The sequence below is a fragment of the Capra hircus genome, chromosome 23 (genome assembly GCF_001704415.2).
Source record: "Capra hircus breed San Clemente chromosome 23, ASM170441v1, whole genome shotgun sequence".
In the NCBI taxonomy this organism is placed as follows: domain Eukaryota; kingdom Metazoa; phylum Chordata; class Mammalia; order Artiodactyla; family Bovidae; genus Capra; species Capra hircus.
The window spans coordinates 38,010,702-38,028,004 of NC_030830.1; the positions used below are offsets into that span (position 1 = coordinate 38,010,702).

The window sequence follows — 17,303 nt, forward strand, 5'->3', positions numbered from 1 at the left end:
CTACTAAACCACTCTGGGAGTTGGTGATGGACAGGGAGGCCTGGCGTGCTGCAATTCATGGGGTCGCAAAGAGTCGGACACGACTGAGCGACTGAACTGAACTGAGCTGAATTGAAACCATGCAGAAGGAGCCTCCTGCTTCCTGTTTGCCTGAAGCCAAGCCTGAGGCTGCCTCTGGGTCTCAGTAACAGCCTGAATCCCCTGGGATCCTGGGGCTGTGCTAACTCCTGCTCTCTCCCCATCTTTCAGGAACCTTCTGGACAAAGACATGTTCTCCAAGTCAGACCCACGTAAGTCCTGCTCTGACAGTAGTAACAGTAGCAACAATAACAACTGCACTGTGCTTGGTTTATTTTGCTCTTTTCCATGTTTTATTATAAGATAGTGAGTATGCTTCCGTGTGCTCTACAGTAAGACCTTGTTGCTCATCTATTTCATGTATAGCGGTAATCCCAAACTCCTAATCTATCCCTCCCCACCCCCTTTCCCCTTTGGTAACCATGAATTTGTCTTCTGTGTCTGTAAGTCTGTTTCTGTTTTGTATAAATTCATTTGTATGATTTTTTAGATTCCACAATACATATTATCATATGATAGATGTCTTTCTCTGTTTGGCTTACTTCAATCAGTAGGACTATCTCTATGTTGCTGCAAATGGCAAAATTTCATTCTTTTTTATGGCTGAGTCATAGTCCAATGAATATTTGTACATCTTCTTTATCCATTCCCCTGCCCATGGACATGTAGGTTGTATCCATGTCTTGGCTGTTGTAAATAGTGCTGCAGTACATGTATGGGGTGCATGTTATCTTTTCAAATTAGAGTTTTCTCCAGATATATTCCCAGGAGTAGGATTGCAGGATCTTACGTCAACTCTGTTTTTGTTTTTTAAGAAACCTCCATTCTGTGTTCCATGGTGGCTGCACCAATTTACATTCTTACCAACAGTGTGGGAAGGTTCCCTTTTCTCCACAACTTCTCCAGCACTTGGTGCTTGCAGGCTTTTTTGTGATGTCCATTCTGACTGGTGTGAGGCGACACCACACTGTAGTTTTGATTTGCATTTCTCTGATAATAAGCAGTGTCGAGCGTCGCGTCATATTCCTGTTGGCCGTCTGTATGTCTTCTGTGGAGAAATGTCTGTCTAGATCTTCTGCTCAGGTTTTGATTGGGTTGCTTGTTTGTTTTGTTATTGAGCTGCATGAGCTCTTTGTATATTTTGGAAATTAAGCCCTGTTGGGTCGCATTGTTTGCAAATATTTTCTCCCAGCCCACAGGTTGCCTTTTTGTCTTGTTTATGGTTTCCTTTGTTAACAATGGCATTAAGGCTACTCCAGTGGCCAACATGGGAGCCAGGACTGAGTGCTTACTATGTACGAGGCACTGTTCCCATACATCAGGGCTGTCTCATGTTTCACCGACACCGTCTGCAGAAAGAGAACTGGTGGGGCGGGAGGATGTGAAAGCTCAACACAACCAAGCGGGGCGGGGGGGGGGGGGGCTCAGGGTGTTTGGGGCCAGAAGGTCTCAGTCCCAGGGAAACCAGTGCAAGGTCTGTGGCCTAGGGGCATGAGCACTGGTTTTGGAGCCCAGGGTTCTAGCTCTAAGCAACGGTGCCCAAGTATATGACCTCAGACAGATCACTGGCCTCCTCTGATCCTCAGTTTCCCCATCAGGAAAGTGGGGCTGATGGTAACAATAGGGCTGAGGCTGCCTTGGGCTCTAAAGGGACAGGCAAGTCTCAGATGCCCCCTCCTGCCACATCTCTGCCACTCAGTCCTCCTTCAGGCCCACCTGTCCACCCGCCTCACACTTCACACTTGCTCTGGCCTAGGAGTGGCCCTGACCCTCCTCCCAGACCCCCATATTCTAGCCCCCTACTCCAAGCTGACCTCGGCCCTACCCAGACCCAACAAGGCTAACCAAGACGGAGTGTCCTGAGGTGCTTGACCCCCCAGAGCCCTCCCCATCTGGGGTGCACATCTTCCTCTTGGCATGGAGCGTTAACCCTTTTTTCTCTCCTCTCCTCACAGTATGCGTCATGTATACTCAAGGGATGGAGAACAAGCAGTGGCGGGAGGTAGGTACAGCCCCGCTCCCACCCTGGAAACACCAGCCTGTCCTGATGGTCTGTCTGTCTGTTCATCTAACTCTGGAGTCCTCCCACCTGGTGACTTATTACCAACTCCAGCATCTCAGCTCCCGAGGGTAGTAAGACACGCAGAGTCTTATCCCTGCTGATCCAAGAAGAGACTGGAGGTGGTGAGAAAGTTCCTGTCCTCAGGGAGCCCCGGTTGAGGCAGGAGACAGGGAGTCCTGGTCCACCAGGGTGGTGGCCTGAGGTGTGGGTACAGCATCTAGCACTGAGTTGCCGCCACAGCGGCTTTCCTGGGGTTTTTGACTAATGTGAGTGAGCGTGGCTTTAGTTAGGTGACTCCCCTCTGCTTTGAATCAACTCCCAACTCCTTAGTCTGACTTCCAAGCTCTGCCATAACTCAGGATGAGCACGTTTCCAGCCTTGTTTCAATTCCATTGTCTCACTAGAGTCCAAGTGTCTTTTGCTCCTGGTGACAGGGGCTCTAAGGAAGAGGGCAGAGTTGAAGGGCTTACTGTCAAGAATCACAGAGACTTTAGTGGATGGGTGCTAGATACCTTTAGTCTATTCCTCACCCAGAAGCCAGAGGAATCCTATTAAAACTCAAGACAAACCCTGTCCCTCCTCTGGTCGGAGCCCTCCAGCAGCTCTTGCAAAACCGCTGTCTCTGTGGTGGCCCACCAAGCCCCATGGGGTCTGACTTCCTTGAGCTGTCTGACCCATCCCCTGCTGCCCATCCCCTCCATCCCTCCACTCCAGCCATGCCTGCCTCCTCCTGCCTCAGGGTCTTTGCACTTGCTGTTCCTTCTCTCGAGATGCTCTTTTCCCAGACGTTCATGTGGCCCCTCCACAATTCCCTCAGATCTTGACTCAGACATCACCCCATCAAGGCCTTCCCTTGGCTACCCACTCTACCATTTCAACTGTCAGGCGAGTATAGGTTCCTCGGTTCTTTGTATGTCACGCGGGTGTATGTTCCTCGGTTCCGTCTCGTCACAACAAAGATTCGGAGCGACAGACATTAAAGCCCTCTGCGCGTCACAGCTCTCGGGTCTTGGACAAACCGTGTTTTAGCTCTTAGGCAAATCAGTGTTACAGCTCTATTTTATTTAGAAGATGGCAGGAGAATCCATCCTTGAAGCGTGAGGGCATGCCAACCCAAAGACTCAAAGAGAAGAGAGTGGAGGAGCGCACGGGGGAGGGAGAGAGAGAGGGAGAGAGAAAGAAAGAGAGAAAGAGCGCACGCACGCGGGAGAGAGAGGGAGGGAGCCCTTTGGCTCCTCCTTCTATATGTTTTCCCTCCCCCGGGCCTGCCCTGTGCAAACTGGGCTCAGCCAGGAGTGCTGTCTGTTCTACCTGAAGTCTTCACTCTGGTCCTCGGGCCTCCCTTTGACCTTCCTTGTCTTTTAGCCACCGCCATTTTGGACTCCTTTTCCCTATTCTACCAGCACATAGGCCCTTTCCTGCTTAATTCTGCCTCCCCCCCAACACCCCACAGCATGTGTGATCTCAGTTCCCCAAACAGGGATCAAGCCCACAGCCCCTGCTTTGGAAGCTCAGGGTCTTAACTGCTGGATGCCCAGGGAAGTCCTGCCTCCCTATCATTTTTCAGTATAAACCATAAAACCAGTAGGTGTTAACAAATGGCTGTTGGAGGAGTGACTGGATTAGGAAAAAGAGGCGGATGACAGACAGAGGCCAGCAAGAATGTGGCAGCTTTTGTCCCCTTCCTAACTCTGCTTCCTTCTTCTCTCACACCCTCCATGCCAGCTGGTTTTCAGGTGCAGAGGATAAAAGGGGGAACGGGCCAAGGGGGAGGGTCCTAGTAGCTCCTGGCTCCTGTCTGAGCAAAGAAGAAGCAGACCTCCTTACTCTTGGAGAAGAGGCTCTGGCCAAACAAGGATGGCGTGAAAGTCTGGGAGGTGAAGAATGTTTTCTTCCATGGTTGAAGGGGTGGAACCTCCATGAGGATGTGGGGGTGAATTTGTCCGGAGGTGGTTTCCCGTGGTCTTTGTATTGTGCACACTGAGCTCTTTCCTGGTGATCTGAAGAGGATCCAGGATGGGATGAGAGGGGTTTGACCTTGGCAGCCCCACCTGTGCCCTTCACGGGGAGGGAGGAGGCCCGGGGCTCTGAATAGAGACTCGGCTTGGGGTCTCCACTGAGAGAGGCGGGCGCTCTGTCTAACGGGACAGAGGCAGCTTCAAAGAGCAGAGGGACACAGGTCTAGCCCCCGGGGCCTGCCGAGAGGGAAGGAAGGGAAAGGTGCACCAGAAGAAAAAGTCAAAAAACTAAGAGCTCACAGGGGTGGGGGTCCCCAGTGGCTTGATGAGAATGGGGGACTGCCAGGCCAGTAAAGCTTCAGTAATTCAGACTCTTAGTCATGAACCTTTGGTGGAAGTCATGAACTCTGGAGGAAGTCCAGTCCTCTTTGGTGGACTGGATGGAATATCACCTGTCGTGCTCCCTGCTCCTCCCTCCTTCAGATTTGGCAGAAGCAAGTGGCCAAAGTGGGTAAATTTTATCCATAAAATGTGTGGGCAATATTTCCCCAGGGACTGGGCTATTGTTGACTTTTTGCCCTCTCCAAGACTCCAAACCAGTTAAAGTCTAAACCAGATTGCAGGGGAAATGTTTAGCCTAAATGAACTTGTTACTTTTGAGGCCTTTGGCGGAGCTTCACAGAGAGCAGGAGTGTCCTAACATCTCAGTGATTCATTCAGGAATGTCTGGAAGGGCCTCTTCAGAAGAGCGCTGTTCCACGAACCCTTAATTACAGTCTGTAATGAGGCTTGTCTCATTTGGGTCAGGGTCCCCAGTTGTCCACATTGCATCTTTTTTTTTTTTTTGGCCATGCTTGGGGCATGCAGGATAGTAATTCCCCAGCCAGGGACCGAACCTGGGCACTGGAAGCACGGAGTCTTAACCATTGGACTGACAGGACTGAACCGATAGGGAAGTATCCATATTGCATCTTGTTATCATACACACCACAGGATGAAACGAAGGAAAGGAGACAGGCCTTGGAGTCAGATACACCTGTGCATTCACTCCTGGCTCCAGCCCTCTCTGGAACAAATTTCTTAGCCTCTGTGTTTCCACACATGGAGATAATACGGGGATAACACCGACCTCACAGGCCTGAGATGACTGTAGGGCAGGGTAGATATAATGTGGCTGTGTAGTCATCGTTCGGTAAATATTATTGTACAGCATCGGCCAGATTGTGGGGCCTTACTGGTCCCTCTTCAGTCAATATTTACAATAGGAAACATCCATGAGGTGCCGAGGGAAAGAGGGAGACAGGCCAAAAGAAGAATTTCACCAAAAACACAGATGGAACGCGGAGTTTTCCGCCTGGAAGGGGAGATCCCCGTGCATGAATAATGCGGAAGGAGGATGTGATGAGAGGTATTGATGAGAACAGAATGGGAGTTCAGAGGAGAGAAAGTTACAGTCAGTGTCATTCGGGTTTTTAATGGAATTGGAACCTAAACACCAGTCACCTCTCTAAGGGGTGCTTGACAGGGAGCAGAGGAGACTGTGGGTTGGAAGGAACTCTGAGGCTCAGCGGGTTCACCCTCCTCGTCCTGTAGAGGAGGGGGACTGGCCTCAGCTGTTGGAATCGGGGTGCTCGACCCCAGCGCAGCGGGAGCGTCCACTTGGGAGAGCTGAGTCAAGCTGGGTTTCAGTGAAGCCGGGAGACACGGTGCTTGCAAGGGCCCAACAACAAAATGGAGGTGAAAGCACAGGCTTGGAGGGGACAGGAGTAAGCAGGCCAGTCTAGGTCTTGGGTGGTCGAGGCATATGATAAAAGGCTATTTATAAAGGAGTGTGCGGGGCTCAAGGAAACCGAGGAGGGCTGGTGAATCGCAGAGGCTGGCAACAGTGGGACCTCTCCAGGCCTGAGGTGGTAAGGGGAGGGTGGGGGTGGTTCCTGGAACCCCAGGGGAGCTTCTCTACAGGGGCAGGGTCCTCAGTGGAGGTGCGAGGTCAGCCCGGCCACCCTCGCTCTCCCCACCCTCTGCTCTCCTGCCTTCACCTCCCTTGGGGGAACCTCCTGGGAGACTCGGGGCAGGGGCTGCTGATCCAGTCCAGACACGTTGGCCTCCCAGGCACAGAGCAGGGTGGGGAAGGGCTGGAAGTGCATCCAGAGGGGCAGACAGAGACTGTCCAGACAGACAGTGAGCGAATGCGTGAGGCTGGCATTCAGGCGGTGTTGCGGGTAAGATGCAGGGAGAGGCAGCTGAAGGGGGCTCGTGACCATCAGACTGAGGACTGCTTGGCTCACAGGGTCAGAATGTCAGAGAGGAGGCTGATCCTGTTTATAGGATCCGTCAGCACCACGTCCAGCCTTCAGGGGCGGCGGTGGCAGAGCTCTGTCGATGGGCTACCCGGGGACACAGGCTTCAAGCTACTTCTAGAGAAGGGACGTTTCCCTCAAACACGTCAAAGGCCCTACTGCTTTGCCTGGTTCTTTGTGTGACCTGCAGAGGAAAATATCAGGAATGGAGAGGTTAAAGAGTAATCCAGACCCACCTCTACGGAGTGGCCCCTGCTATGGAAGACTGCTTTCCCTGGTAAACACAAACCCGTTCGCATGGCTCCACATTTCATTGCAAAATGTCCCTGCATGAGCTTGGATCTTGGCCATGAGATACGCATACCATGGCCGGAGGGTGGCAAGTGCAGGCACAGCAGTTTCTCCAGGCAGGGTCCAGACCCCCCTGTTTGCATAAGGCCGCAGAAGGATGAAAGCTGCTCTCGCAGCCCCTGGCTGTTGAGTTCCAGCTGATTTTAACTGTTTGGGTCATTTTAATGCCTTCTGAGAAAGCTCCATCTTCCCAGCACCTAAATCTGTCACTGCACTTTATGAAAATTGACTCAAGATGTAATTTTAGCCCGGGAAATTGAGCACTGTTTGCATCAAGGCTTGCTGGGGCCTTCTGCATGTCCCAGGAAGGGCAGGATGGCCCGGCAGGAGGAGTCCCAGAAACACTCTCACTTAGGAAGACGGGGCTGTGTGTGGGTCCCCGTTTGAAAAGGGTAGGGATGGGGTGATCCCTGCCCCTCCCTTGCCCGCTGGTTGCCCAGGCTGAGGGCCCCTGGGAAAGGAGAAGATGGGTATCATGGAATCTGAGGGTGTCCCCTGATGATTGACCCACACCACCCGCAGGGCATGCGGCCCCAGGCACCACGCCCACGCGGCCCTGCCTGAGCGCTCAGTCTATTTTTGAGCAACCTCAGCCTGTTAAACATCTTAACACCAGCTGGGAATGACAGTTCATCTCTGAATGTTCAGGATGATCTTCTTCAGAGCATCTTGACATGAGCCTCCACATAACTTTGACTCAACCTGCTCTGTGCTGGGGGATGGATGCTGGGGACACAGAAAGGGACCAGATACTGTCTATGGCCAGAGCTCCCTTTCAATTCAGGGAGGTAACAAAACCCCGCAATAACAGCAGGAGTAACGCTAATAGCAAACACTTAGCCAACAGTGACGGACCCTGGCCCTGATCTAAGCGTTTGCCATAGTAACTCATGTAATCCTCACGACACCCCCGTGATAGAGGTAGCTGCAGCCGCACTGTTGTTATCATCATTATCAGCCCCATTGAACAGAGGAGGAAACTGCACGCAGCACGGAGAGGTTAATGTGAAAGGAGTTTCTGAGCATGACGTCAGAACTATAATAGAATTATATATAAAGGGCAAAACTCCACTCGTTCCTAATTCCATACTCGTTGTGCCAGATAAGCTGGTTTTCTCTCCCATGTGTTCTTTCAGTGTTTGAGGACAGCTCACAGGGCCCTGTTAGTCTGCTTTGGGGCAGACTTAGAATGTGACGCTTTCTCTCCAAGTCGTTCTTTAGTGTCTCTTGTCCCTTTGCCAGGCTGGGCACACTTTCTGGAACCCAAGTCTGTTTGTCACTGTTCTTTCCAAAGTGTGTGTCCTGCTCTGTCCCCTTCTCTAGCTGAGAGCACCGTGGGTTGGCTGTCTCCTCACCGGGTCTTGGACTAGACGATCATGCATTCTGTGGGTCAGTTTCCGAGGTTTACGTGTCTGTCGACAGTGTCTAGAATTCCACTGGCCTCTTTGACAGACGTCTTTGACTTATGTCATCTTGATTTTGGGGGCTCCTGTATCTTTCTCACATGGGTTGCTATCCGAACAGAATTCCTCTAGCTCAGATTTGGCAATGGTGTTTTTGAATGTAGACATGAGGGTTTACAGTTATCTCTGTTGTGTGTCATTTGGCAGATCCAGTCTGCTGTTCTGGTCTTTGACGCTCACGCTGAATTATGGTAGTGCATTCAGCATCTTGGTTCTGCCTTCTGGCCCTGCGTCAGCTGCAGTCATTTGTCCACGCAGTGATAGGGGTTGAATGAAACGGAGTGCTGTGCTCCTCCGCTCGAGACCTTTTCCCAGATTGATCTGGTCCCGAAGGACGTCATGAATAACAGCCAAATGACTTGTCAGATGACACCCTGAACTTGATGTCCAAAACCCTGCGTTCCCATCCCAACTCTGAGATTTGCTATGTGACCTGGGTGAGGTATTTATCTTCTCTGAGTCTCATCTTACTCATGTGTAGAATGGGGTTAGGAGATCTTCTTGGGAGGACTAAGATAATGCTTGTGAAATATCAGTGGTAGAATATCACTGCCCAGCTCGGGCACCTGGCCCTTCATAGTGGGAACGGCCACACTTGGAGACCCTGGGAATCAAACCAACATGCCCTCCCAGCACCTAGAACTCACGAATGACAGCCAACATTCTGTAATATGCAAGCTTCCTGGGACACTCGAGTCCCCTCCTCAGAGGCTGTGGGACCTCATTGGCTCCAAGGAATGAGGGCTTCCTGGGGGAGGGGGCTTCCCAACCCTGCGTGTGAGGGTCCCTCGTCAGGAGGGGCTCTCTCAGGAAAGGCCAGGATGTCACCCCTGTGTCACGTGCAGAGCGCTGCAGCGTGGCATGCCAGCCACCAGGATGGGGACCGCTGCTGGCTCAGGAGCTCCGCTCCCAGCCTCGAGGGTGCCTTTGTCCCCTGCGGTGTTTATCCGGATATCTTCTCAGTCTGCCCACGAAACCCTGCCTCACTGTGTGCCTCATCCCTCTTCCAGACCCTGATCATCCTCCCTGCCTCTGGCTCCAAAGGTCACCCCCAGATTCATCCCCAGAGTCTCCTTTCTTGCTCCTCCTGAATAGAATAGGCTTTCTCCTGGCCTCCAAAGACTCTCTGAGTCACAGTTCAGGAATTCACCCGTTTCCCAAGGCTCTGAGACAAGACATCAACCTCTTAGCCTGGGGTTAGAGCCTCTCCCATTGGACTCCCCTGAAAATGGCCATAAGATAGGAGCTACCAGGGACTCAGCCCTTTCTGTGTGCTCTGCTCGCTCATCCCTACCCAACGCTGCAGCCACCGCGAGGAGATGCGATTGGCCCAGATCCCAGAGAGGAGCCGAGGCGGGGCAAGGGGAAGCAACTTGTGCACGGCCATGCACTTCATCAGTGTCGGGCTGGGACTCAGTCTGTGATGAAGCCTCCTAACTCTGGTTGGCTGTCCACAGCTGCCGGGCCTTTAGGGGAGACACCTGCCCCCACGTTCAGGGCTGGGTCAGGCACATCTCTGTTTCTGCTCAGCCTTGACACTGGGCCTACAAAACCATGAAGTCAGGACCCAGGCTGATTTCTCCATGTGCACCATGTGTTAGAGTGAACCATGCGTGCATGCTAAGTCGCTTCAGTCACATCCAACTCTTTGCGACCCTATGGACTGTAGTCCGCCCCTCTGTCCAAGGGATCTCCCAAGCAAGAATACTGGAGTTGGTTGCCACGTCCTCCTCCAGGGGATCATCCTGATCCAGGGATCCCACCTGCGACTCTTAACGTCTCCTGCGTTGGCAGGTGAGTTCTTTTACCACTAGCTCCACCTGGGAAGCCCAGATTGAATCATTCAGATTTGCAATTTGAAAATATTGGCAGTTTCGCATGGTCTGACAGTTAAGGTTAGGCTCTAACCTAATATTAGCAAGTGGTCCCTAGTCACACACAAGCTCAGAGAGGTCCCAGGGCCTGCCTCTAACCTGAGAGGCTTCTCGAGGCAGGCCGAGAGGATGCTCCAGGGTTGGTGATGATCAGGCCACGGCAGCCTCCATCTGTGGGAGAACCTGGGGTATCCCAGGCCCACTCCCAAGGCATGAAGTCACACTGGTCTCTGCCGAGTTTTGCTCCCTGCTCGTTCAAGCACTTAAATGCTTGTACAGACCTTCTAACCATCCAGTTGTCTCTCTACACCTTCCTGTTGGCTGTGAAAAATCATTGCTAACACCCCTCTGTTAATATGGCTCTCCAGTGCCCAGGAGATAGCATATTAAAGGTGAAACCTCCTAATAAGGGTCTTTCCAATGTAATTCCCACTTGGAGGATGGATGAAACTCATTAAAAAATAATTTAAAATCATGTGAGAAAACCCTCTGCTGTTTGACTCCAAGCTTTTTCCTCCTTCCTCAGGGCCTGGTACCCACTTAGGGAAGAAACTCTCCTTTGCTCTGACCCTCTCTCTGCAGCCAGCATTCAGAGCCCCCAGTCTGGGGTACTGCCCACTCTCACTCTGTTCCTCCAGAGGTAATTTTCCACCATGCCCTTGCCTTTATCCACCTCTGATCTACCTTCAGCTCTCTGTGAGCTCCCTAGACACCCCTGTCTTAGCAACCAAGATTGCTCCTTGATAACTGATGATTTAAGCTACTCAAAGAATCAGTCGAGATGTACAGAAAGTCTGTATAACAACAGGCCTCCTTTACTGAGTGCCTGCCGTGTACCCCGCATCTCAGACTCATCATCTCTAATCCTTATAACAACTCTGCAGGCAGGTACAGAGTATGCCCAGACCGTGTAGTGGGGGTGGGGTCTTGGGCAGTTTTAGGAGCCAGACAAACCTGGGTTTGTTTTAGGACCCTGATACCTAGAGCTCTGTGGACTGAACCAGACATGTATCCTCTCTGAACCTCAGATTACTCACATGTAAAATGGGCAACTAGCAATACTCACCGGCTCGATTCTCTAAGGATTTGAGATAACACAGGGTAAGTTGGGGGCTTTGCTGTTAGATCAGCTGGTAAAGAATCCACCTGCAATGCAGGAGACCCCAGTTTGATTCCTGGGTCGGGAAGGTCCCCTGAAGAAGGGATAGGCTACCCCCTCCAGCATTCTTGCCTGGAGAATCCCCGTGGACAGAGGAGCCTGGCGGGCTGCAGTCCATGGGTCGCAAAGAGTCAGACACAGCTGGCTAAGCACCACACGGTACAGCGTAGCGTAAGCGGAGAAGCCAAGCAGGCACTTGGCAAAAGATAGCTCTTGATCATAGACCACTGATGGGCTCTGGGTGCCGGGCAATGTACCAGGCGGTTTATATATGTTCTCACAGGTAATCCTTTCTAAAGATAGCAGTGTGGAAGCCAAGAGAAGGGAAGTCACTCAAGTAAGACACTGTGGTAACCTCCAGGGTGCAGAGGGTAGCAGGGAGGTCCCTGCTCTCAGAGGCCTTACAGGAAGCTGGTGTGCAGGATGATTGCAGGAGAAAGGGCAGAAGCAGGAAGACAGTATGCAGTGTTGTGGAACTCCTGGGATGAGAGGGGGTGGAGAACTGACACGTATACAGAAAGATTGAAAAGCCTCCTTTCGTTTATCTTGATGAGGGTATTGGATCAGATCCTCTCGAGGCCCCAAGTTTCAGACTACAACTAGTCCAAGAGCCTCCCAAGGAGTTTAGATTGGAATTCTCAGCACTTCACAGCAGGGACAGATCCAGGGGGAATTCCGGGGGTAGATGGCACCATACCTGGGACTCAAAGGATGGTGGGAGGAAGAAAGGGCATTCCAGGAATGGGGCCTCACAGAAGCAAAGCCTTGGGGTGTGAATGGCCTGCATGCATTCACATGCTGGCTGTGACTCAGTCTGACTGCGGCCCAGGGTGTGCTGGAAAGAGGTTAGCAATCAGCTTGAGAGGAAAGGAGCTTGGGACGGAAGGATGGCGCCTGCTGGGAGTCCTGTTGGGCATCTGCAGTCTTAAATGTAATCACGATTTCCAGAGTGAGCATTCAGGGAACAGGCATTTATGGAGCACCTACTATACACCACACACTGGTCCAGGCACATAGTGGAGGGCGAGACAAGCAGAGTCCCTGCACTGGAGAAGATTAGGATGGTCAGCAAGGAAATTGATTTCAAGTACTGATTAATAAGTGTTGTGAAAAAGATAAGACAGTGTAATGAGATAGAGAGTGACCGGGAGAAGGGAGCTACTTTAGTTAGAGGGGTATCAGGCAAGGCCCTGCCAAGTTGAGCGTTAAGTAGTGCCATGCCTAAGTCTGGGAGTGGGAGGTTCCAGACAAGGAACAAGTGCAGAGGCCCTAGGATGGGAACAGTCTCTCTATACTCAAAGGACAAAAGAAAGCTGGTACCATTTGAGTGGCATGGACGATAAAGGCAATGGGCCATATAGTCACAGAGCTTGAATGGGCAGATTCTGTAGGGCTCTGTAGGCCATGTAGGAGTTCAGACACTGCCCTTAGTGCAGTGGGAAGCGATCTGAGGGTTTTGAGCAGGAGAGTGATGTAGCCTGGCTTGTATTTCAGAAGGACAGCTCTGTCCCCGGTGTGCAGGACAATTGCAGGGGAAAGGACAGAAGCAGGAAGACAGTTTGCTCCTGGGATGAGAGGGGGTGAGCACCGGCAGTGGGCATCAGGTTGATTCAATGGCCAAGAGTTTAAGAGTGAAATGAAATGACCCTCCACCCACTAGGCTGTGAGCCCAGTTTGGGATCCCTGATGACCAGCATAGGACCTGGCCCGCATCATAAAACATAGACCTTTATCAAAAGATGGAAAGTGACAAGTGGACCATTATTATTGTTAAAGCCCAGAGCAAGAGACAAGCCTCTCAAGGAGGAGGACTACCACCCCACCATGGGGTTGGTTTTCCAGACTCCCCTTTTTGCAATCTACCTCTGCAGAGAAAGGCTGCTCTTGGGAACTTCCCTGGTGGGTCCAGTGGTTAGGACTCCACACTCCCAATACAGGGGGCCCGGGTTCCATCCCTGGTTAGGGAACTAAATCCCACGTGCCACAGCTGAGACCCCGTGCAGCCAAACAAATAAAGGTCACTCTTGAGCCCTGGGTTCCTTGGGCAGTCTTTGGTGGGATTTGTTCCTGAATTTTCAGCTGAATTTCGAGGGCCTTGACCCCCTGTCATCAGCAGCAGGCAGTCTAGGACAGAGGCCTTGCTTCTGGGAGGGACCAGGTGGAGCCACAGATATCTGCTCCCAGTCTTAGGGGCCTGTTCCCAGTCTTAGGCTTTAGAACCTGCTTTATTTCCGTGTCTCTTGAAATCCTGACTTTTCCACTTCTCAACCTCTCTGAGCCTTAGTTATTTTCATCAGCAAAATGGGACTCTGGGACCCTGATGCCTGCTCCTTTGGCTGTGATGGGACGAAATGACAGAATCACTCAGCTCAGTGCCTTGTTGCGCTCAATGCTTAATTTTTTTTAATGAATCCATTTTATTTCTGACTGCTCTGGGTCTTCGTATTGTGCGGGGGCTTTCTCTGGTTGCAGAGAACAGGGACGACTCTGCGCTGCAGTGCTCAGGCGTCTCTTGCAGTGGCTTCTCTTGCTGCAGAGTGCCTGCTCTAGGCGTCTGGGCTCCAGTAGTGTGGCAAACGGGCTTAGTTGCTCCGTGGCTTGTGGGATCTTCCCAAACCAGTGATCGAACCCGTGTCCCCTGCATTCTTATCCACTGTTCAGTTCAGTCGCTCAGTCGTGTCCGACTCTTATCCACTGTACCACCAGGGAAGTCCTGTGCTCAACACTTAAAGGATGATGATGATGACGATGATGAAGCATAGTCAGGCAAAGCTGCGGGGGCTCTGTCCCCGGTCCTGCTGATCCTCAACAGGAGGACGACTGACATTCCTACTGCCTCGTGCAGTCCCCACATCACCGCAGCCCGTTATCCCCCACGGCCCTCACCACATCCCTGATGAGGAAGCCGAGACATGGAGCGGGGGGGGCCCTGCTTCGCCCAGAGACTGCTAGAAATTGGCAGAGCTGGGACGTGCTGTGGTCTTCTGAGTCCGAGGCTCTGCTTCTCTCATCTGCCCAGGCCACCGACTTTCAAATCGGGCTTTTCTAGCTCTCGGCTTTGAGGTCCAGGGCCGACTGTGAAATTTGTCAGTGGTTCCTGCCACCCCTTCCCCCATTCAGCCAGAGGTGTTTGTTAGTTCTGTGTCACACATTAGACAGAAGCCTACGCTTCCATTTAGAGAAAGGCGTCAGCCTTTCTAGTAAACCCTGAGGATCTAGGCCAGGTCCCTTGATAGCTGAGAAATCTATTTACTCTTTGGCGTTAGCGTCCAGACACACTTTACAGCGCTGCGGCTGAACTGCTGAGAGCGTGGGCTCTGAAGTCAAGGTAACTGGGTCCAAATCGAGGCCACCACCTTCCCAGTGGGGGCTCTTGAACAAGTGCTTAGGCTCACAAGCCTGCTGTGGGGATTAAAGGAACTGATTCATATAAAGTGCCCAGCACATAGGAAATGCTCAATAATTGCTCTTCCTATAAGAAGCCGTAAGTGAGACACCACCGATGGTATCATTTCACTGATGGCGGATCAGGAAGGAACCGCTGCTGCAGTCATCTCAGGTGTCTTGATGTCATTTGATAGGAACCATAGATATTTGGGGGTGTGCTAAGGAATAGGTGCTGTTATAGCAGGCTTTCTCAGGCTCCCCTGCTCCCCTAAAAGTGCTATAGCCAGAGCCAAGACCCAGCAGCCTAGGCAGGACCCAGAGGACAAGCCAATGGACGGTGTTTCACCATCAGCTTGGCAGCCAGGCTTATTGGTGAAAGCGCCGCCAGGAGCTGAGACGATTTAACAGATTATCTGGAACGAAGACTAATTAGGAACTAAGCTTTTTGGCAGGATGTCTTTTATTATAAAGCTTGGTAAAATTTCACAGGCCACTGTGAGTGTCTAGGGCCAGATCGGGAACCTTCTTCGTTCAGGCCTGATCACCAGGAAGGCCGTTGGAGCCCCAGGTCCCCTGTCTCCGCCCTTGCCCTTTCTCACTAGAGGCCTTGCCAAATCAGGAAGTGGTCTGGGAGGCCGTAGAAGTCATGGTTGGCTCTGGGTGACTTTAGGTAAGCCTCTTGCTTTCCCTGGGCCTGGTTCTCCTCACTCTCCAAGGCAGAGGTGGCCACAGAGTCTTGGACCCCTCCCATGAGCGAACCTGAGAGAACTTTCCAGGCCCGAGACGGTGGCAGACCTGGGAGGGGACCGGGTGCTGTGTGGGCATCCCTCAGCCTATGCCCTCATTCCTGATGCCCAGACCTCTGGCCATTCTCCCCAGCCCTGGGTGCCCACCCGGTCCTGTGTTTGCAGTGCCAAGCAGATTCCCTTGTCCCATTTCTGTTTGAATCAGATGGCTTTCTGGCCTCTAATGTTAGTCCCGGTGAACATGATTCATGAGGGTCCAGGGGTTGGGCCCTGCAGTGAACCTTTTAGAATCTCCCATTAAGGAGACATCAGTAATGTATGAGAATTATAGGGGGACTCCAGCTGGTGAAGGGTGGACAGCTTGGTGGTAGAGAGCAGTCTGTCAGCTCCTACCTCCCTCTGTCCTGGCCAACATAGCCACCGGGGGCCTTGCAGCTGAGGGGAGGTCTCCGAAGCTTCATCCAGCTGTAATTTGTAAAAAGGCAAGAACTGTGTGAATTAGGGGTCATTAGGTTGTTCAGGCTTGCAGAGCCACCCACTCATTCCAGGGGCTGGTGGTGAGTGGACACTCCAGGACACAGTGCCTCTGTCACCCCTGGGGGCCCTGGCCCTCTCTTCCGACCTCCTGGAGCTCAGTTTCTTCATCTGTAAAATGGGGATGGTAATAAAGTCATCTCCCCTGGGGATCAGTGGGGGTGTTAAATGAAATCGTGGATGTCTGGAAGTCTTTGGAAGATGAGAAGTCATGATGAGAAGATCTGATGGAAGGAAGAAACCTGAGGTGGGGGGTGGATAGGGGGTGTCCACAGGCTTCCAGGACACGGGGGCACTGCTCAGAGCCAGAGCTCCACCTGGCCTGGGCTCCTGTCACCGCCCTCTTCCTAATCAGCTGTGTGACCTCCATCAGGGCACCCCATTCCCCCTTCCCAGCCGCTTTCTTCTCATTGGTTGAGAGGATTTGGTTCCTTCCAGCCCTAAAATTTTCAGTTCTAAGTCAGCTTGTTGTGTGTGCCATGTGCTCAGTCCTGTCTGATTCTTTGTGACCCCATAGACTGTAGCCCACCAGGCTCCACTGTCCATGGAATTTTCCAGGCAAGAATACTGGAGTGGTTGCCATTTCCTCCTCCAGGGGACCTTCCCCACCCAGGGATCCTGTACTGCAGGCAGATTCTTTAACCGCTGAGCCATTGGGTCAAGCTGTTAATCAGTGAATATTTACAGAAATCACAGGAAGGACCAGGACTATGGGGGGTGTGTGTGTGTGTGTGTGTGTGTGTGTGTGTGTGTGTGTGTGTGTGTAGGGATTACCGGTGCGGTGGGAGTTGAGCAGAGGAATAGCTCGGGGGCATTCACCTGTACTACTCAGCCCCACGAGGAGAGTTAACCAGATGGAAGGGACAGTAAGTGCTGGAGATGTTCAGAGGTTGCGTGCATACTAAGTCGCTTCAGTTGTGTACAACTCTGTGATTTTATCAACTGTAGCCCACCAGGCTCCTCTGTCCATGGGATTCTCCAGGCAAGGATAGTGGAGTGGGTTGCCATGCCCTCCTCCAGGAGATCCTCCCGACCCAGGGATTGAACCCGGGTCTCATATCTTCCGCATTGGCAGGCAGGTTCTTTACCGCTGGAGCCACCTGGAAAGCCAGTTCAGTGGTTGAGCCAGGGCAAAGACTGGATAGGACATAGTCCTAGCCTCATTCACAGTATTAACCTCTTATTGGTAAGTGACTGGACCAACCCCTAATTGACTAGGAGCCAGATTGCCTGGGTTTGAATCCTCTTCGTTCCAGACATTTGCGGTATGACCTTGGGCAAAGTATCTCAATCTCTCTGAACCTTATCTTAGTTCACTTATGTGTAAAATGAAGGTGATGATAGTACTGCCTCAGAGAGTTTTTATGAACATTCATTACAGGCGGATCCTT

At 52.0% G+C, this 17,303-nt stretch overlaps 1 protein-coding gene across 4 annotated transcripts in view; it reads left to right on the forward strand.

Moving 5' to 3' along the window:
- CPNE5 (copine 5) overlaps positions 1-17,303 on the forward strand; it is a 101,909-nt gene that overhangs the window by 16,274 nt on the left and 68,332 nt on the right. For all 4 annotated transcript variants that reach the window (XM_018039278.1, XM_018039275.1, XM_018039277.1 and 1 more), the window contains exons 2-3: positions 250-290; positions 2,034-2,080. In XM_018039278.1, the coding sequence (XP_017894767.1) occupies positions 250-290; positions 2,034-2,080 (88 nt within the window). The remainder of the gene's footprint in view (positions 1-249; positions 291-2,033; positions 2,081-17,303) is intronic.